Source organism: Bufo gargarizans, chromosome 4 (genome assembly GCF_014858855.1).
Source record: "Bufo gargarizans isolate SCDJY-AF-19 chromosome 4, ASM1485885v1, whole genome shotgun sequence".
Classification (NCBI taxonomy): domain Eukaryota; kingdom Metazoa; phylum Chordata; class Amphibia; order Anura; family Bufonidae; genus Bufo; species Bufo gargarizans.
In genome coordinates, this window is record NC_058083.1 from 79,704,197 (window position 1) to 79,726,531 (window position 22,335).

A 22,335-nucleotide genomic window follows, 5' to 3' on the forward strand; every position below is an offset into this window, starting at 1 on the left:
ACTTGAGCACAACTGATTTTATCACGTTTCATTTCTTTAAGTAGATGATGTTGCAAAAAAAAAAAAGTTTTAGGCCTCTTTCAGACGGGCGAGATTTCCGCGCGGGTGCAATGCGTGAGGTGAACGCATTGCACCCGCACTGAATACGGACCCATTCACTTCTATGGGGCTGTGTACATGAGCAGTGATTTTCACGCATCACTTGTGTGTTGCGTGAAAATCGCAGCATGCTCTACTTTGTGCGTTTTTCACGCAACGCAGGCCCCATAGAAGTGAATGGGGCTGCGTGAAAATCGCAAGCAAGTGCGGATGCGGTGCGATTTTCGCGCACGGTTGCTAGGAGACGATCGGGATGGAGACCCAATCATTATTATTTTCCCTTATAACATGGTTATACGGGAAAATAATAGCATTCTGAATACAGAATGCATAGTAAAATAGCGCTGGAAGGGTTAAAAAAATAAATTTAAAAAAATTTTACTCTCCTTAATCCACTTGCTCGCGTAGCCGGCATCTCCTTCTGTCTTGATCTTAGCTTTTTGTAGCAACAAGGACCTTTGGTGAAGTCAGTCATCGCATGATCCATCACATGATCTTGTACCACGGTGATGGATCATGTGATGACTGTGACGTCACCAAAGGTCCTTGTTGCTACAAAAAGCTAAGATGAAGACAGAAGGAGATGCCGGCTACGCGAGCAAGTGGACTAAGGTGAGTTAAATAATTTTTTATTAACCCCTCCAGCGCTATTTTACTATGCATTCTGTATTCAGAATGCTATTATTTTCCATGTTATAAGGGAAAATAATACAATCTACAGAACACCAATCCCAGGCCCGCGCGATTTTTCTCACGCGAGTGCAAAACGCATTACAATGTTTTGCACTCGCAGGTGTTCCCGCAACGTACCAGCACATTTTCCCGCAACGCCCATGTGAAAGGGGCCTTACAGAGTTATCTTCTACTTTTCTTCTCTTATGCAGTTGATTTATAGAGAACTGTTTATTTCTATTGGTTCTTTATTGTCAGAGGCAAACTAAGCAGCTCTCAACCTTGCAAGGTCTTTTACTGACCTAAGGCCTCTTTCACACAGGCGTCATGTTTTTTGCCCGGACAAGAGGCGGGTGCGTTGCGGGAAAATGCACGATTTTTCCGCCCGAGTGCAAAACATTGTAATGCGTTTTGCACTTGCGTGAGAAAAATCGCGCATGTTTGGTACCCGAACTTCTTCACAGAAGTTCGGGCTTGGGATTGATGTTCTGAAGATTGTATTATTTTCCCTTATAACATGGTATAATAGTGCTGGAGGGGTTAAAAAAATAAAAAAGTTAACTCACCTTATCCTCTTGATCGCGTAGTTCCCGGTCCCTTCTTTGCTAGCTGTGGGCTGAATGACCTGTGGTGACGTCAGATCACATGCTCCAATCACATGGTCCATCACCATGGTGATGGAGCATGTGATCTGACATCACCACAGGTCCTTTAGCCCACAGCTAGTAAAGAACAGACCGGGAACTACGCGATCAAGAGGATAAGGTGAGTTAACTTTTTTATTTTTTTAACCCTTCCAGCACTATTATACTATGCATTCTGTAGTCAGAATGCTATTATTTTCCCTTATAACCATGTTATAAGGGAAAATAATACAGTGAATAGACTGTCACCTAGCAACCATGCGTGAAAATCGCACCGCATCCGCACTTGCTTGCGGATGCTTGCGATTTTCACGCAACCCCATTCACTTCTATGGGGCCTGCGTTGCGTGGATTATCGCCCCGCAACGCACAAAGAGGAGCATGCTGCGATTTTCACGCAACGCATAAGTGATGCGTGAAAATCACCGCTCATGTGAACAGCCCCATAGAAATGAATGGGTCAGGATTCAGTGCGGGTGCAATGCATTCAACTCACGCATCGCACCCGCGCGGAATACTCGCTCGTGTGAAAGGGGCCTAAGAGTCCCAACAGGAACATGAGGAAACGGCTCTTTTATGAAATTGGTTGCCCACAGCAATTAGACATTGAGTGCGATCTGGAAAGTGATAACACATGTAACTAGCCAGAATGGCCGCCTATGTTGATTGCACCAGGAGTAGTTCTGACTACAGCAGACCATTGCGGATGTGGTAGAGGTCCATACTTAATGTAAATGCAAGTGGAATGTAGTAACAACATATATATGTCCTATCTGAGATCATAGCCCTGCTAATTAAAACAGACCACATCTATCTCAACAGCTTTGATCCATTGTCTCCTCCTTGCTGGAAATTACTCTCAGAATATTGCAGTGCATTTCAGTTTACGACTGAGCCGTCCTTTTATTTTTCTATAATGTCCTAATCCCTTTGAGATTAATGTGGAATAAACTTTCCCGAGACGCTTATTTGATTATCGGTGTCTATTGGATAATGACTGTGTTTCTTGTTAGGAAACCAGCTGTCTGCTGACAGAAGACATCAAGTATTGGCGTCTGGGACCTTACGGATACTTCGTGTTGCTCTACATGACCAAGGACAGTTCGAGTGTCAGGCTGTGAATATTGTGGGATCTAAAAGTACCTCAGCACAGTTGGCTGTACAAGCCAGAGGTAAGGAGCGCTACCAAGAACCAGGGTGATGGACTCTGACCGCTCTGGTAGCGGCCTGCATTGTGCCAGTACAGAAAATGTTTTGTGGAATTCAGTACATCTGTAAACTTAGTGTGGTGTGTGGATTTTGGTTATTACTTTGGACCGTTGAATGCTATTTTTTTATTTTTTTTTTTCTGCTGTGCGTGTGGTAAATTATGCAAGTTTTGTTCTATTCACTGACCCGCAGCAAGTACCTTATCTTTTTGTGTCCGACTAGAAAAGGTTGAAATATTATAGTTTGCCCGATAGTATGCATAAACATGTCAGCCAAAGTGTTAAAGGGAATGGGTCATCACATCGAATAGTTGACCCCTATCCTAACACCTAACCTTCTCTAACTGGAATACCCCTTTAAATAACTTTTTATGTTAAACAGGTATTTTTTTATTTTATTTTTGTCACTACCTTTTTATAAAAATAAAAAAAATTGTATATAATACTGGAATTTTTACACTGGTTACTAGGCCTGAAAGTATGTTAAGATTTCCTTCTCTTTTAGAGCAGCCACGTGGGCCATAGACACAATGGTCAAGAGTTGACTCTATTGATTTGTATGGAATAATTTTCTAGGCTTGCTCTGTGACCTGTGCAGAGGTCAGGCGGGAACAGAGAAGCTGTATGTTTGGGAATGGTGGATACTGTGTTATCTATATAGATGTGTTACTTGTCATTGTAATTATGCTTCTGGTGATAATGAGATGGCTCCTTAAGTTACCGGTACAGAACAGGAAATCATGACCTATTATTAAGCCTACCAGCCACTGTATACATACAAGGGAATCTGTCAATCTTATTAGCAAACTTTTGCAAGCAGCGACATCTCCATGCTGAACGTCAGATCATGCGGAGGCGTATGCTCGCACCAGCCCTATTAAAGATGATTCTTGAAGGGGATGTCTAGGATTAGAAATAATGGATCTGCTTAGATTGTAGGAAATGGCTTCCTTCCTGTCCATGGGTTGTCTGGTTTTGCTGCTTGGCTTTTTTTTTTTTTTTTTGCGAAATACTAATGTTAGTGACATTGTCTGTCTGAGATTTTCCAAACATCTAGTGAGATAAATGGTTAAGCATTTGAGCTTGTATTTCATCATTTTATTATTTCCACAGCCGTCTTGGAATAAATATTATTTGCCAACTCCAAGTTTTGTTGCACTTCAGTGTTCAGCCAAGTAACAGCTGCAGTTCTCTTTGCCTGATCTCCTCGCCAATACAGGAGCACAGCTATGGAAATCTAGATATATGTAGAGTCCACATAGTGGAGCGTTCTTGAGAGCCCAAGGATCAGGGATGTTGAAATCTAGAACGCCTGACCCTTCTTTACTCTAACATCTTAAAGGGTTTCTCTGGGAATACTTAGTTTTTGGCAAGTTTCCCCAGCCTGCCAAACTTTGCCTCACCAGATTCTTCGCTGCAGCCAGTGACCAGTCTTATACAGCTCTGGATGGAAACACTTTGGAGACCAGAGCATGGACATAGCGAAGGCAGTGCAGAGTGTCAGGGAGCATAGTACGAATCTTCTGTTTAGGGAGGCAGGCTGCTGGCACTTGTTAAAAACTCAGTATTCCCAGAGAAGCCTGTGAATGGAAACCAATATTCCCTGCAGTGTTCCCTCCCAGCAATCACCTGCTCGCTAGTGGAGGAGACCGCTGCTTTTACATGCAGCAATCTCCTCCACAGCATGGAGAGGAGCGATCACTATGTCATTACTCATCCCCATACTGTCTAGTGGTTTGCCGTCGGCAGATCATTATTAGACACCACGATCCGCCGCCTGCAAATGCAAATTTTTTAACATTTCAAAAGATTTGGATTGCCCAATGATCGATTATTACACTGCCAGATAATCGCTGACGAGCGTTCATGCGAATGCTCGTTAGCGATTATCTGCCAAAAAATCAGGCACTGTAATGCAGGCCTGAGGCGCATCCTCCCTCAGTCGCTGAATCTAGACTGACCTCTACAGCTACGGGCTGCCATCGATTTCAGTCTTCGGTAAATGCATCGGTGGCCCCTCGGTCACTATGGAAAGTGACGAGGATGGCATAGAAGTGCCTCTTGCGGCAAAGTTTTGTTAAAGGGGTTGTCTAAGACTAATAAATGCCCCCCATATGCCCGGGCCCCTCACAATGAATATACTTACGTGGCTCGCCGCTCCTGGTCCCCATACAGCCGCTGCTGCTTCTCCCCGTTAGCGGATGAAAACATCCGGTGTCGGGGGGGAGCAGTCACTATATATACACACTATATAATGGTCTTTTTCTCCACTCTCCATGCATATTCTAAATGGGATTTTTTTTTTCCAGTCACCCCTGTGTTTGCTACTGTGCCCAGTGACATGACTGTGGAGGTCGGTTCTGAAGTTCATATTCCTTGCGTTTCCCAAGGGGATCCTTTACCTGTTATAACATGGAACAAGGTAACAAATTACATTAGGAGTTAGTTTCAGGATACTGGAAATTAAGATTGTTAAAGCTCAGGTGTTATTATTCATTTCGATATAAACTGCTTTAGAATTATCTGGCAAACACTTAAAGGTTTTACTGGTAGTTTAATATTGATGACCTGTCCTTATGCTGAGCCGTCGGTATCACATCAGCTATTTGCAGCACGTGCTGTACACCAGAGTACCACAGCTCTGTGTACTGTGTAGTGGCCGTGCTTGGTTACTGCATTCAGTGGGAGCAGCGCTACAGTAACCAGGTGTGACCACTACAGAGCCACAGAGCTGTGATCTTCCAGTACATGTGACCACTACAGAACCTTGAAGCTGGGGTGTTCCAGCAGGGGCGGACTGGAAACATAAAGTGGCCCTGGAAAAAATACTAAAAGTGGCCCCATTTTGTAGTTGGGTCCAAATTGATGGAAGGCAGGGCCGGAAATACCATATTGTGGCACATTATACCACCCCAGCAGAGCCAAACTTCAGAGTCCATCACAAAATACTGCCAACAGCACGAAATACATCCCCAAAAACTTCCACTGACCGGCCTTGAGGAGGGCTCAGGTGGCCCCCCTGGGCATTGGCCCACAGGGAAGTTTCCCTGTAAGGTCTATGGCCAATCTTCCTCTCTGTTCCAGTGTATGGTAGGTAGCTTCTACAAGCTGATGGGCAGTGGTGCTGGGGTTTGGATCCCTGCCAATCTGATACTGATGACCTAGGATAGACTCTCAGTATTAAACTACCCTGCCCCCTTGCCACTGAAATAAAATACATGTATTTTGTATACCAAACCTCTGAAGTCAAAAGGGTATCAGGATTGATCCAAGCCCTACTGTCAAGTCTTACTGTCTCGTGTCCGTGTTCAGCTCTATTGTTTGATCCCTTAGTGACTGCCAGTATGTCCTTCTTTTTTTTTTTTTTTTTTTTTTTTTTTATGGTGGTCATTAAGGGCTAACAATCCCAGATTTCCGGGGATAGTCATGAATTTTCAGAGCCAATCCTGCAAACTTCAGCTTATCCTGGTTTTAAAATTGGAGGTGCTGAGGTAAATACTAGCCCAAATTGTGCATTACTGGTCAGGTTTGAGGCATGTCCAAAGGCGGGGTTTAAATGTGACTTTGCAAACAAAAACTTTGGTAGGTATTGGTTAAGTGTTTCTGTATTTCAGATCAAAATATTAGTTTTGCTGGTGTAACTTATAATGTTGTGCACTGCTGTCTTGTAGGATGGCATACAAGTAACCGAAAGTGGGAAATTCCACATTAGCCCAAATGGCTACTTGGCTATCCGTGATGTTGGCCCTGTAGACCAGGGTCGATATGAATGTGTGGCAAGAAACAGCATTGGCTATTCTGTCAGCAGCATGGTTCTGTCCGTGACAGGTAAGACTTAATTAGTAACCTTTATACATTTATGTTGCCTGCCCTGTAGCTGGAGCCTGACTAAACGTAATAATTTAGAAATGGCCAAAGTTCCTCTCCGTGTCTGAAATACTCAGAATAGTCAACAGACGGAGAAGTTAAAAATATCAACGAAAAAATTGCATATGACCACTATTTCTTCAATGTGTAAAATTGGCACATTCCCGCATATTTAACATTTTTCGGTCACTTGAGATTGTTGGAAGTGAGATATTGGGGCTTATCTGTAGTCACACCTGAACATTGGAGCTAAATGACTTGACAATAGTATTGGTTATTCAGCTTGTTCCCCAGTACAGCCTTACTAAATTTAGGCTGCTTGATGTCACAGTACACTATATTCTGTGTTCCTTATGTAAAGTAAATGTATTTGGCTTGGCGCTTTTGATGGAGCTCTCTTGGTGATAGTTTGTCCATTATACATGCATAGTAACTGCAAGTAAAAAAAGATTATGGCTCAGTATGTTCCTAGTGCGTACAGAGAAACAGGGACCATGCACCCTTTGAGGCAGGCAGATGATAAGTGTGACCTTCTGATATACCGTTTTCCCTCTCTGTGTAAGAAAATGTAGACTAAGTTGGCCACTCTGAAAACAAAAAGTCATTCCACACTGTATACAGTAATTGTTTTACAACTAATTCCTATGGACAACTTATGCAACTGGAGCGTCTAAAGTTTCATACATCTGGTTTTTATATTCCCCACATTTGAATATTTTCCAGGATATGCTTTGACAATACACAACATTTTATTTTTATTTTAGGGGTATCCAACAATCTTACTTCCTGACATTAATAATGGTGGATCAGATTCGTAGCAAATGATTCCCCAAAAGTGGTCTTTCCGTTTTTAATAAATGAAGCTATACTACTTTCAAAGTCAGGGTAGGCCATATGATTTTGGAATTGGGGCATGTTAGATGGGGAGGATGTCCTGACCAGGCTGGAGACCAGGAGCACACGGGTGTCTTTTGCTGGAAAAATTGGGCACGAATATTGTACCAAAAAGCCAACAGGTGGCCGTGGGGAACCCACCTCCCATTATTTTCCGTTGGAGGCCCGCTTCTGTTAATGTGATTGAGATCATGTCCTTTCGTGGCAAGTTTGGGGCTGTAAGCCTAGACCTCTTATTGAAAGCAATGGGTTTCGGCAATCAGGTTTTTTGATGCAATTTTTTTAAGCCAAAGCCTGAAGTGGATTCAGAAAGAGAAGGCCTAGTCTTTCCTTTATATTTGTTCCCAGTTTATGGTCTGTCCCTGGCTTCAAAAACAGCATGAAAAACCTCAAAATGGAAACCCAGCCTTGAAAGGACTACACTAAAAGTGTTAATCACTGTAATAACGAATTGCGTCTTCTCATTTAAGAGGAGTGAAATATTGTCTTCTGCCTCAGGGCTCCATCCCTTTTGTTGTATCTTTTAGTTCTTTTAGCAATTACTTAAGTTTACATGAAGTGACAGCTGCACCTGGAAGTCATTAGGCCTCCTTAGATAATTTGTTCTATTGATCTTTCGCTGTTATTCTGTGTTTTTCTTTGAATGAAAACTTCTAAGTCTTGCCTTGTAGTTAGTAGTTACCTTCAGCCTCACATTAGTGCCTTGGATTGATATGTCATAAGACCACTGTTATTGAGTGCACAGGATACTCAGTGATTTCCTAAAGGAAGGTGATGATCAAGATTACAGAACTGTACAAAGGACCTAAATGGGTTGTCCGGGCTTTACTAATTGATGGCCTATTTCATCAGGACAGGCCATGATTAGCTCATCGGTCGTGGTCCTGCACTTCACACCAATCAGCTGTTCAGGTGTAGCTCTGACGCTGGAAGTCAGTGCCGAAACTACAGGTCCTTCTCCAAAAATTAGCATATTGTGATAAAGTTCATTATTTTCTGTAATGTACTGATAAACATTAGACTTTCATATATTTTAGATTCATTACACACCAACTGAAGTAGTTCAAGCCTTTTATTGTTTTAATATTGATGATTTTGGCATACAGCTCATGAAAACCCAAAATTCCTATCTAAAAAAATTAGCATATCATGAAAAGGTTCTCTAAACGAGCTATTAACCTAATCATCTGAATCAACTAATTACCTCTAAACACCTGCAAAAGATTCCTGAGGCTTTTAAAAACTCCCAGCCTGGTTCATTACTCAAAACCGCAATCATGGGTAAGACTGCCGACCTGACTGCTGTCCAGAAGGCCATCATTGACACCCTCAAGCAAGAGGGTAAGACACAGAAAGAAATTTCTGAATGAATAGGCTGTTCCCAGAGTGCTGTATCAAGGCACCTCAGTGGGAAGTCTGTGGGAAGGAAAAAGTGTGGCAGAAAACGCTGCACAACGATAAGAGGTGACCGGACCCTGAGGAAGATTGTGGAGAAGGACTGATTCCAGAACTTGGGGGACCTGCGGAAGCAGTGGACTGAGTCTGGAGTAGAAACATCCAGAGCCACCGTGTACAGGCGTGTGCAGGAAATGGGCTACAGGTGCCGCATTCCCCAGGTCAAGCCACTTTTGAACCAGAAACAGCGGCAGAAGCGCTTGACCTGGGCTACAGAGAAGCAGCACTGGACTGTTGCTCAGTGGTACAAAGTACTTTTTTCGGATGAAAGCAAATTTTGCATGTCATTTGGAAATCAAGGTGCCAGAGTCTGGAGGAAGACTGGGGAGAGGGAAATGCCAAAATGCCTGAAGTCCAGTGTCAAGTACCCACAGTCAGTGATGGTCTGGGGTGCCATGTCAGCTGCTGGTGTTGGTCCACTGTGTTTTATCAAGGGCAGGGTCAATGCAGCTAGCTATCAGGAGATTTTGGAGCACTTCATGCTTCCATCTGCTGAAAAGCTTTATGGAGATTAATATTTCATTTTTCAGCACGACCTGGCACCTGCTCACAGTGCCAAAACCACTGGTAAATGGTTTACTGACCATGGTATTACTGTGCTCAATTGGCCTGCCAACTCTCCTGACCTGAACCCCATAGAGAATCTGTGGGATATTGGGAAGAGAAAGTTGAGAGACGCAAGACCCAACACTCTGGATGAGCTTAAGGCCGCTATCGAAGCATCCTGGGCCTCCATAACACCTCAGCAGCGCCACAGGCTGATTGCCTCCATGCCACGCCGCATTGAAGCAGTCATTTCTGCAAAAGGATTCCCGACCAAGTATTGAGTGCATAACTGAACATAATTATTTGAAGGTTGACTTTTTTTTGTATTAAAAACACTTTTCTTTTATTGGTCGGATGAAATATGCTAATTTTTTGAGATAGGAAATTTGGGTTTTCATGAGCTGTATGCCAAAATCATCAATATTAAAACAATAAAAGGCTTGAACTACTTCAGTTGGTGTGTAATGAATCTAAAATATATGAAAGTCTAATGTTTATCAGTACATTACAGAAAATAATTAACTTTATCACAATATGCTAATTTTTTTAGAAGGACCTGTATATATCTACTCATCAGCCTTGTGATGAACCGCGATCTGCGGCACTTCTCCCGTTGACTAGAAACAGCTTTGTAGTAACAAGCTCCCCCCACTACAAGGTTAATGGAGCTGAGTAAACAACCCAAACAGCTAATTGGTGGAGGTGTGTGGGGTGTTGAACTCTTCTCCTCCCCCCCCCCCCCACCACACACACACACACACACACACACACACACACAAACAATCAGTTTTGTTTTAACTATAACAACCCCTTTAACTTATTACTGTTGATGTGTGTTTTTATTTTTTTTAATCTCTTTCAGTTCCTGAAGTCAGCCGTACTGGGGACCCCTTTGTTACTGTATCAATTAATGAAGCCATCGCCACAGTGGACAGGGCAATAAATTCAACAAGGTCCCATTTATTCGAGAGGTATTGGATCTGAGATTGTGAATGATGATGATATGGTTTCCCTCAATGAAGCACACGTGCCTTGCTCTTTGGTCACTTGCCAGGAATATACTGTTTACATTTATAGGTTGACATCACGGTGGTATGATCTACAAAGACTTTTCCTAATAAGGCCTCCCTCATGCAGGCGCTGATGCCCGCACTCAGATACCCCGGCTGTCATGCCAGTTTTTTTTACTAGGTGACTAATGATTTAATTATACCAACTGCTGGGAAAAAAGCAAGAGAGTCAAGGCCATCTTCACGTAATACCTCACTCAGGCTGCAGTCCATTTATTAAAGACTGCACTCTGTCACTAAGATGCCAGTGTTTTGAGGCAGTACAAATAGCCTTGCCAGCCTGATCAGTTTATTATTTTTTTTTACTTGCATGTAGCTATGAGATTTAAGAGCCAAATGCGTGCAGTATAAATGTCATGCATTGTGATGAGTCTACCTGCTGTCCTTTTGTAAAATCACAGATAACATATCATGAGTTGTGGCAAATGACAAGTTACCTCCATGTATAACACTCTATCGCTTGCCTTACAAAGTTAACCTGTATGACTTGGGGTACAGCCACACACAACGATAAGTGTGTGTTTACAAATGGCAGATTTGGTGCAGAAATTCTTGACTGTCCCATTCCTCTATATGGAAATCCACACACCAGAAACCATCCCATTCCAGTGCATGGAAATGATTTTTCTTTCACACACATTTCTGCCTTGATTTGCAGCATCTGAACATAAACTATTGGAGTGGTAGATTGCAGAACCATTGACACACTGCATAAAATGCTGCAAAAACACTTAAGACCACATCTGTGAGAAGACAAACTTTGTGTAAATACATGCACTCTGCGGTGACTCGTTCTACCGCTCTATCATAGTTCTATTTCAGTACACTCTAAATTGGGCTTAATAACTTTTTGTTTTTAAAAGGGGTCTCCCCAGAGGAATTCAACACCATTGTATTATGTTGTACTCTCTCTCATTTCTGACCACTCTTCCATTTCTTTTAGTCGCCCTCGATCTCCAAATGACCTACTGGCCCTCTTCCGGTATCCCAGAGATCCATATACAGTGGAACAAGCTAGAGCAGGGGAAATATTTGAGCGAACCCTCCAGATTATCCAAGACCATGTTCAGAATGGTTTGATGGTTGACCTCAATGGGACAAGTAAGCATTTGAGAAGACTTTTCGTGCTGTAATTTCTCTCCTTAGGGCGTCACCTAGGATCTCTCATGAATTTTGCTGTCTTGTTATTGTTCTTCAGGAATCAATGCTGGCTTGCGTAGGGCTCAGGTGATCATTTATTTTTTGTTCAGATGGCAGTTCACCTTTAACTGCTGTTCCACCCCAAACCCCCATACATTCATGCTTGTTTCAAGTGTGAATGTCTTCACAGATGGTTGAGAGGAACTAGGTCTCCCATGAGAACAATGGATGTGACATGGAAGTCTGATACTTCTCTTCTGTTGGGAGAAAGTTGGCACACAACCACTATATATACTATGTTGCTTGGGTGGTTTGACCAATTTAGCGCTTTTGCATATTTAGGTGTTCCATCTTTAATGACTTGCTAGTTTCTGTTTTAGCAGATACATGATACGATTAAACACTAACAATAGGTGGAAACGCTTTTTTGATATAGTATGTGTCCTGCAAATCACAATCTGACTTTAAAGAGTTTTCCAGTATAGAAAAACAGGGTACATTGTGTTTATATATTAGACTTATACCAAAACGGAAAATGCAGTAATAAAAAAATAAAAAATCCCCAAAAGTATCCATTGCCTTTTAAAGGGGTTCCCTGGGCTTTTTTGAAAATCCCAGAGCCTCCAGACCGGAGTCATGTCCTGATGCTGACGTCTCTGCTGCGCTTTGAATGGCTGCGGGTCATGCCTGGATGTGTTTGAGCCTTCCTGTTCAAATGCACTTGCAGTATACCACTGATCAGGAAGACTCGGGAAAACTTGTGGTCAGGACTCAAGTCAAAGAGCCTGCAGTCAGTCCGGGCTCAGCTGAGGCAGCAGCATTGGGGTCAATGTTTGATTGAAATGGAAAGGTAATAATAATGGTTGGTGGATCATTTCTGGGTCATTTTCTAAATCTTCAATTTCATTTAGATTTTCACTATTTTACAACCTGTTCTTTCTCTTCTTTCTTTTTAGGTTATCACTACAACGATCTTGTATCACCTCAGTACCTTAACTTAATTGCCAATCTCTCAGGATGTAGAGCTCACAGGCGGATAAACAATTGCACTAATATGTGCTTTCATCAGAAGTACAGAACCCATGACGGCACCTGTAATAACCTCCAGCATCCTATGTGGGGAGCATCTTTGACAGCTTTTGAACGATTGCTAAAATCTGTGTATGAGAATGGATTTAATTTACCAAGGGGTGTAGGTTCTGATAGATCCTATAATGGATATCCTCTTCCTCTACCACGCACAGTTTCTACAACTCTGATTGGTACTCATACAATAACTCCAGATGAACAATTTACTCACATGTTAATGCAGTGGGGACAGTTCCTTGATCATGACCTGGACTCTACTGTAGTTGCACTAAGCCAGGCTAGATTTTCTGATGGCCAAGATTGCAGTTCAGTGTGTACAAATGATGCCCCATGCTTCCCTGTCATGGTTCCACCAAATGATCCACGAGTCAGAAATAATGTTCGCTGCATGTTCTTTGTGCGTTCTAGTCCAGTTTGTGGAAGTGGAATGACCTCCTTGCTAATGAATTCTGTCTATCCTCGGGAACAGATGAACCAGTTGACCTCTTACATTGATGCGTCTAATGTCTATGGAAGCTCTGATCATGAAGCCCAGGAGATCAGAGATTCTGCAAGTCACAGAGGCCTATTAAAGCAGGGCATTGTTCAAAGATCTGGAAAACCACTTCTACCTTTTGCAACTGGGCCACCTACCGAGTGCATGAGAGATGAAAATGAAAGTCCTATTCCATGCTTTTTAGCTGGGGATTTTCGAGCAAATGAGCAGCTGGGTCTAACCAGCATGCATACAGTATGGTTTAGAGAACATAATAGAATTGCTGCAGAGTTACTCAGACTAAACCCTCACTGGGATGGTGACACAATTTACCACGAAACTCGCAAGATAGTTGGCGCTGAAATGCAACACATAACGTATACACATTGGCTGCCAAAGATTTTTGGAGAAGTCGGCATGAAAATGCTTGGCGAGTACAACGGTTATAACCCCAATGTAAATTCTGGGATTCTTAATGAGTTTGCCACAGCCGCCTTTAGATTTGGTCACACACTTATCAATCCTATTCTTTTCCGACTAGATGAAAACTTTCAACCAATTCCACAAGGTCATCTACCTCTACACAAGGCCTTCTTCTCTCCATTCAGGATTGTAAATGAAGGTGGCATTGATCCTCTTCTTCGAGGCCTTATAGGGGTTGCAGGCAAAATGCGTGTTACTTCTCAGTTGTTGAACACAGAACTGACAGAAAAGCTCTTCTCAATGGCGCATGCTGTAGCACTGGATTTGGCAGCAATCAACATTCAGAGAGGACGTGACCATGGAATACCACCATATCACGACTTCCGGGTGTTCTGCAATCTCTCGTCTGTGCACACTGTTGAAGACTTGAGAAATGAGATTAAGAATCCAGATGTTCGTGAAAAGATAAGAAGGTAAAGCCTCAAGCTAATTTATTAGCCATCTTTAAGATGCTAATTAAAGACTGAATAACCCTCCCACAATGCCCAGACCCACGATACTCCGAATATTTGACTGCGTCCCCAATGCTGGTTTCCTTCCGGATCTCTCCACGGCCGTCTTTACATCTCCCCTGCATGCAAAAAATAACATCCGTCGATGGGGGGTCTTTGTAGACGATAGTAGGCCACCGCGGTGACCTGCTCCCCTTGCGTAACGTGCACTGAATTTTGTACGCTGATCCAATGTTCATAGCAATAGCCATAAAAATGCTGCTAATAGAGTGCTTGAATAGAGTGACCACCGAGTATGTGTCCTGGTGCTACTTATAACGTATATGGCACTGACAGTAACTGCCAAGCATGGTACTTGGCTGTCTACTTCAGTCCCATAGACTTTGAATGGACCGACAGGGTGCATGCTCGACTGCTGACCCTTTCAAACTCCTCCTACTTTCATTCTTATAACTGCGGAAAAGGTGGGTAGAAGATAAATGCTTCAGGTTGGATACTTTTAAGCTGAAATAGTTTTTTTGTTAATAAGCAAAGATAACTGAAAGCAAATTACTAAACCAACTTTTAGATACAACATGACTTGTATTGGTTGAAGATCTGGTCGGCACTCAGGCTTGTGGCGGTGCACATGGAAGGGATGCGTTCCAGGTATTTTTAGAAAGCGGATGACCCTGACACTCGCTTTCTTTAATGTGCATCAGTTGTTACATACAATGCGTCCAGAGCCTTTGTCAACTATTACACAATATACAAAAGATGCAGTATATAAAGGCCGCTCTTAGGGTTCTTTTACACGAGCGGATGCCGTGCAGGTAATCCACTGCGTGAAAGAGATCCGAGTCCCGTTCTAGACAGCAAAGACACTGAGCATTAACATGATTGATAATGCTCCGTGCCTCTCTGTGACCTTTTTACTACAAAATCACAGTGAGATAAAATTGTCACCGTGATTTTGTAGTAAAAAGATGACAGAGAGGCACAGGGCATTATCAATCATGTTAATGCTCCGCGTCTCTGCTATACGGAACGGCGCTTGGCTGTCTTTTACGCAGCGGATTACCTGCACGGCATCCGCTCGTGTGAAAGAGCCCTTAATGTTGTTCATCCTGGACAAGTCTTCTGGCACTTGTTGTTAAAAGCTCAGAATTTTTATTTCATGCAATAAAAAAAGACATTAAAAAGCTACGCCTTTCTGATGAAACACATTATCTTAAACGCATAGTTTTTTATGTGTTTTTTTTATGTGCTCGAAATAAAGATTTTGAGTTTTTAACCAAGTGCCAGAAGATTTGTCCAGGATGCACAACAGGGCGGACTGAACTGACACAGCCAAGCCTGGGTTCCTCTACAGCACTGTGGAGATCAAAGAGGTGCGGTACGAATACACGTCTATTAACTTTTTTTTTACTTTATCTATACTAATAAAAGCCCTGTGTACGTGCTCAGGGCTGGTGTCTGTGCGTGTGTGCCGATTCTAGAAGTGCGCATGCACAGCGGACGGACAAACACACACACACACACACACACACACACACACACACACACACACACACACACACACGCTAATCCAGGTTGCAGAGACGGGCTCGGGGGCACAGCGGCGGGACAGCAGCGCTCAGGGAGGAGGACGCCGGGAGCCGGGCACACAGGACAGCGCAGCAGTCACAGATCCCGGGGAGCCGTCCACACTGAGAGCCGGCTATCTTACTCATTATACCGCACTGCGCGTGCGCCCGCTTCCCCACACGCGCAGTGTGGCCAGACGCTGCTCCATCGGCTCACACTCCACGGACACTACATGTGCAGCATCCTATTGTAATGCCAGCGGGGGGCAGTCACTGTATTGCACCGGCCCCGCTCACTTACTACATGGTGAATAGTATGCAAAAATCCGCAGCACTCGCCAATGTAGAAAATCCAATGGTGGTTTATTCAAAAAACAGCATGGTGATGCAACGTTTTGACCTTCATCAGTCTTTTTCAAGCAACACCATCACCTTTAAGGTATTTTTTATGGCTTTCCCTATTTTGCGCTCAGTACTGCTGCCAAACCTCTGCGTATATTACTACATGGTGAGGCAGGAGGCCGGGCGGGCGGCCAGGCACTGGTAGCGTAACTCACTAAGTGACGCCCCTGCTCCTCCCACTGCATGAATGATGCAGGCGGCGCACACGCATGACGTAGTGAGTTACGCTGCCAGTGCCTGGCCGCCCCGCCCGGCCTCTTGCCTCACCATGTAGTAAGTGAAGAAGTGAAGATCGTTATTATTATTACAGTTATTCAAAGTATTACTACTCAGCCACAGAGACCCCGCCCCATAAGTGTCAGCCACAGAGACCCCGCCCCATAAGTGTCAGCCACAGAGACCCCGCCCCATAAGTGTCAGCCACAGAGGCCCCGCCCCATAAGTGTCAGCCACAGAGGCCCCGCCCCATAAGTGTCAGCCACAGAGGCCCCGCCCCATAAGTGTCAGCCACAGAGGCCCCGCCCCATAAGTGTCAGCCACAGAGGCCCCGCCCCATAAGTGTCAGCCACAGAGGCCCCGCCCCATAAGTGTCAGCCACAGAGGCCCCGCCCCATAAGTGTCAGCCACAGAGGCCCCGCCCCATAAGTGTCAGCCACAGAGGCCCCGCCCCATAAGTGTCAGCCACAGAGGCCCCGCCCCATAAGTGTCAGCCACAGAGGCCCCGCCCCATAAGTGTCAGCCACAGAGGCCCCGCCCCATAAGTGTCAGCCACAGAGGCCCCGCCCCATAAGTGTCAGCCACAGAGGCCCCGCCCCATAAGTGTCAGCCACAGAGGCCCCGCCCCATAAGTGTCAGCCACAGAGGCCCCGCCCCATAAGTGTCAGCCACAGAGGCCCCGCCCCATAAGTGTCAGCCACAGAGGCCCCGCCCCATAAGTGTCAGCCACAGAGGCCCCGCCCCATAAGTGTCAGCCACAGAGGCCCCCGCCCCATAAGTGTCAGCCACAGAGGCCCCCGCCCCATAAGTGTCAGCCACAGAGGCCCCCGCCCCATAAGTGTCAGCCACAGAGGCCCCCGCCCCATAAGTGTCAGCCACAGAGGCCCCGCCCCATAAGTGTCAGCCCAGGCCCCCCCATAAGTGTCAGCCACAGAGGCCCCCGCCCCATAAGTGTCAGCCACAGAGGCCCCCGCCCCATAAGTGTCAGCCACAGAGGCCCCCGCCCCATAAGTGTCAGCCACAGAGGCCCCCGCCCCATAAGTGTCAGCCACAGAGAGCCCCGCCCCATAAGTGTCAGCCACAGAGAGCCCCGCCCCATAAGTGTCAGCACTACTGTTCTAACGCCCGTTATTGTAACAGGCTTAATGTCTAGTCAGTATATGAAGGAACAGAGGGTACCCAAGTAATGACGTCAGGCACCGTCACCTGGGCAACCAATGTAAAAAACAAGACCTCGCAGTCTCATGATTCTGATCAAATGGGTTAATGCTTCAGTGATGTTTAAAAGGAAAGAGAATTCTTTTTCATGTTGCTATAAATAATGGCAATAAAACCATTAGAAAATGGAAACTGACACAGTTCTCAAAAGACAAAAACAAGGGGGGGCAGTAAGTAATTATCGTTTCTGTAAGATTACAAGGATAAATGTGCAATGCTATATTTCCTATTTAACCCTTTTGGTTCTAGGGTCTGCGACGTGCGTTTCCCTATACGTTCTCTCACATGCTAGATTGTTTCCCCAACATACAGCAGACCGCAAGGACACTTTATAATGTAGATGACATTACTGTATTCACATGTAAATTACCCTTCAATTTTATAGCTGTTTTTTCAGAATGAGGATGATGAAATCTGTCACGTTGGAGCATTGCATAATCTGGAGACAGGGAAATGTGAGATGAATGTTTGTCTAGGGATCTTGGTTGCACTCCCCATGTCAGCATGGACAGGTTTATCACGCAAGAATAGAGATTTTCGGGTGGCTTCTGAAATTCCTCAATTTGCGGCTATGATCTACTTTGCAAAATGTCCTTGCTGTCTCCTGTATGTTGGGGAAGCAGTCCAGCATGTGAGAGGCCGTATAGGGAAACATAAATCCGCCATAAGGACAGACAATTTACATCCCCCTATTCCATATCACTTCCACCCACAAAAACTTATCAAGTTATTGAGCAGATACAAGATACTAGAAGAGGTGGCGACATTCAACAGTTATTACTTAAATGGGAGGCTTTTTGGATACACACGTAGATCCTGTAACCAAAAGGGTTAAATGGGGAATATGGGATTGCACATTTATCCTTGTAATCTTCTTTTTGATACAGAAATGATAATTACTTGCTGTCCCCCTTGTTTTTGTTTGATACTCTGCTCAGATTCTATGAGAATTGTCAGCTTCTAATAGTTTTATTGTGTACGTATGCCATTATTTAAAATTCTCTCTTTCCTTTTAGACCCATTTGATCAGAATCATGACACTGTGATGTCATGGAGGAAAGGGATGCAAATGAGCTCTTAACAAGCTCTGCCTCTAATGCCACCAGATGTAAGGCAGCTATCCTATAAGTCAATATTCAGCTCTTTAACGAAGCCTTGAGACATGACTTGGATATTAAATAAGCCGGCACCTCATCTGCAGACAGATGTTTTGGGGTGATTGCCCCTCATCAGTGCAGAGCAGAGAGTACTGGCTTGACTGTGTGAGAGGCATGTCAGGGTTTCTCTGCTCTGCACGGATGAGGGGCAATCACCCTGAAACATCTGTCTGCAGATGAGGTGCTGGCTTATTTAATATCCAAGTCATGTCTCAAGGCTTAGTTAAAGAGCTGAATATTGACTGATAGGATAGCTGCCTTACATCTGGTGGCATTAGAGGCAGAGCTTGTTAAGAGCTAATTTGCATCCCTTTCCTCCCAGAATTCCAGAGGAACATGTATTGCCTATAAGTTTCCTCACACTGATTAAGGCGCTCTCTCCCTAAGGAGAGATAGTACCCCCCTAACTGTGATGTCATGTCACTGATGTTTTTGGTTTATATTGGTTGCCGCGGTGACGGCACCTGTCATTATTACTTAGGTACCCTCTGTGCCTTTTATATACTGCATATTTTGTATATTGTGTGCACAAAGGCTCTGGACGGGCCGAAACGTGTCTTTTGTAACAACTGATGTTAGAAACCAAGTGCCACGGCCGGTGTATTGGTTTTCATCAGCAGCTCTGTCGGGGTGCTTTCATTGGGTAACATAATCTCCCTTAGGACCGTGTTCCTCAACTCCAGTCCTCAGGACCCACCTGCCAGTCATGATTTGATGATATCCCACAGAATGAATACCTGTGGTAAGTCCTGATGCACTGACACTAACCATATCACCTTCTCAATAGTAAGGAAATCCTGCAAACATGACCGGCAGGTGGACCCTTAGGAGTGAAATTGAGGAACATTGCCTTAGGGTACAGCCTTACAGTGTGGCTGAGACGTGGCCTCTTGCGACCTGAGTCGCACAGCCATGCAAGATGTGGCGGTATTCATTGAACTCCTTCGTTTTTTATCCGCTAAACCATTATCAATGAACTCTAAAAAAAATTTAAAAATCTATTTCTAATGAGTTCATTGAATTCCACCGTTGCCTGCATGGACGAGTGGCGGCCACATCACGGCTGCTTTGTGTGGACACACCCTTAGTATTCTCTACTTGTTCAATGTCTGTTCGGAACCTGCTCGCATAATTTTTATTCCAAAAGGCTGTTTTTTAAAAGTATAAAGTAAAGCTGACGCCTATCTATCCAGAGTTTATTTTATAGGCCTGCTCGCGAGAGTGTAGGGACCCATCTGCATTAGTCAGCTCATCACAGGTGGGCTCACGCAGTTTTGATCAGTGAGCAGTAAGAACTTCTAGTATAGTAAATAAATCGGTAATGTGACCTAAAGGGGTTGTACGGATTCGGCCCCCCTGATATAAGCATCGGAACGTTTCATGCTCCGATGCTCTTCTTTGTCTTGTGCAGAATCGTGCAGGGCAAAGGCATTTTTTGGAGATCCGGTGACGTTACGCCACTAATGGGCGAGCTTTAGCGCCCATTAGTCTGTAAAACAGCTAGGGCAGTGCTAAAGCTCGCCCATCAGAGCCGGGAACACTGCTGGACGGAAGCCTCCGCCTGGCAGTGTGCCATTGTAAACAAAAAAGCCCCGAAGCTCATATCGAGGGCCGGAGGGTTGAAGATGAACCCAGACAACTCCTTTAAAATAATAACAATGTTGCATGTGTGAATATATCTCCAGCGCTTGCACTGTGTTGCTGTTTCTTTGTGTTTACTTTTACATTATAGTCACAGCAGATTTACACCAGTCAAAACCTTGATACACCACTGGCATCTTAAAAGTTTTCTGAAAGTGCAGCAACCCCTTAATATTATTTTGAGTGGTGATTTTTATTTTTTTCAGGTTGTATGGTTCACCTCTAAATGTAGATCTGTTCCCTGCACTCATGGCAGAAGATATTATTCCAGGTAGCAGATTGGGGCCTACGCTGATGTGCCTACTAACTACTCAGTTCCGAAACTTAAGGGATGGTGACAGGTAGGAATATGTTACTACTATGGTATAGTTTTTTCCTTTCTTTTTCTTCCTTTCTCCTTATATGCCTATTTTATTAAAGTGTAACTGCCATTTATTTATTTTTTCTTCTAATGTGTAGGTACAGTGATAAGGATAATTTTTCTAATACACTTTATTTAGAGTACTTGTGCATTTATTTGAGTAACTTGCCCTAAAATGTCCTTTAGCAGTCCTCTTTGAGCGTTGCTAAGGCACAGCGCTCACTGTGAAGGCGGCTGGGGTTAATTCTTTTTCCCTCCCTGCTGGCTCCTATATATTTCTAGAAATTAACACCTGTACAATGCATATATACCGTATATTTTCTCTGCCCTCCTTCTATTTTGGCACTGATCAGTGCTGACAGTGAATAATAGTTCTGTATCCCCGCACCCTGAGTAACTAACCAGCCACTGGGAGATGCAGGGAAGATTGTGCAGGCAGCACTGGCTATTGAGTAGGAGAGACAGGGAGTCGCTGCTTTATGCTATATACTGTCCCTATATGTTGTAAAGTTCTACCACTTTACAGATTACTAGTCAGACCGCACATGGAGTATTGTGTGAATTTTGGTCACCTGTGCACAAGCAACACATAGAGCTAGAGAGGGTGTGAAAGTGTTCAAATGTAGTAATAAATGTCGAGGGTGGACTGCAGTAGATTAAGATTTTTTATAAAGATTATCAAAACTAGGGTTATTTGGTTTTTAAAAAAATACTCCACATTTCCAGTGTTGTCTTTTTTTTTTTTAACACTTTAGAAGTTTGCCCTGCGATGTTGGATATCAGCTTCTGGACCAAATACTCACTGATGGCAACCCATTCCTGTCTAATTAGTGCTTGAAGTTGATCAATTTCTGTGTTTTTGTTTGTCCACCTACTTTTTGACCGCTTGAGGTCTGGGGAATTTCCAGGCCATAGACCCAAAATTTCAATGTTTTGTTCACCGAGCCACTTGGTTATCATTTTTGCTTTGCAACATGGTATCAATCATGCTGGGAAAAAGCATTTTTATTCACCAGATATCTCCTGGATGGGAGCAAGTTGCTCTTGGAGGAAATTTTCATACCATTCTTTATTCATGACGGTGTTCTTAGGAAAAATTGTGAGTGAACCTTTTCGCACGAAATACGAAAAAACTGCTCCGGATTCGTCTAGAGATCCTCTAGAAACTTCTTCTTTATTCACAAATAGTATTTACAACAGATATATCCACCAGTATACAGGTTCAGTTGACGCGTTTTGGAACGAAGTCCTTAGTCGTAACAACATAACAAAATGTAGCACCGTTGTGCTAACTGAGTGAACCTATTCCCTTGGATAAGAAGCAACCCCACGCATAAATGGTCTCAGGATGCTTTACAGCTGGCATAATACAGGACACATGGTAGCGCTCACCTTTTCTTCTCCCGACAATCATTTTTCCAGATGTCCCAAACAGTCTCAAGGGGCTTCATCAGAGAAAGTAACTTTACCCCAGTCCTCTGCATCCAACCCCTGTACTTCCTGTAGAAACTCAGTCTTTGATATTTTTCTTGGATAGAAGTGGCTGCTTTGCTGCTCTTCTTGACACCAGACCTTCTCCAAAAGACTTTGCTAAACTGTGCGTACAGATGTACTACTGCCTTCCAGCTGCCATTCATGGCAATCTGTGCACTGGTGGTTAAATCCTGGAAATAAGTCTGGC

At 44.0% G+C, this 22,335-nt stretch overlaps 1 protein-coding gene across 1 annotated transcript in view; it reads left to right on the top strand.

Annotated features, from left to right (window-relative positions):
- Positions 1–22,335, top strand: part of PXDN (peroxidasin) — a 119,740-nt gene that overhangs the window by 89,268 nt on the left and 8,137 nt on the right. The window contains exons 12-18 of the mRNA XM_044289370.1: positions 2,429–2,587; positions 4,933–5,045; positions 6,295–6,451; positions 10,248–10,356; positions 11,399–11,556; positions 12,552–14,055; positions 20,500–20,634. Of these exons, the coding sequence (XP_044145305.1) occupies positions 2,429–2,587; positions 4,933–5,045; positions 6,295–6,451; positions 10,248–10,356; positions 11,399–11,556; positions 12,552–14,055; positions 20,500–20,634 (2,335 nt within the window). The remainder of the gene's footprint in view (positions 1–2,428; positions 2,588–4,932; positions 5,046–6,294; positions 6,452–10,247; positions 10,357–11,398; positions 11,557–12,551; positions 14,056–20,499; positions 20,635–22,335) is intronic.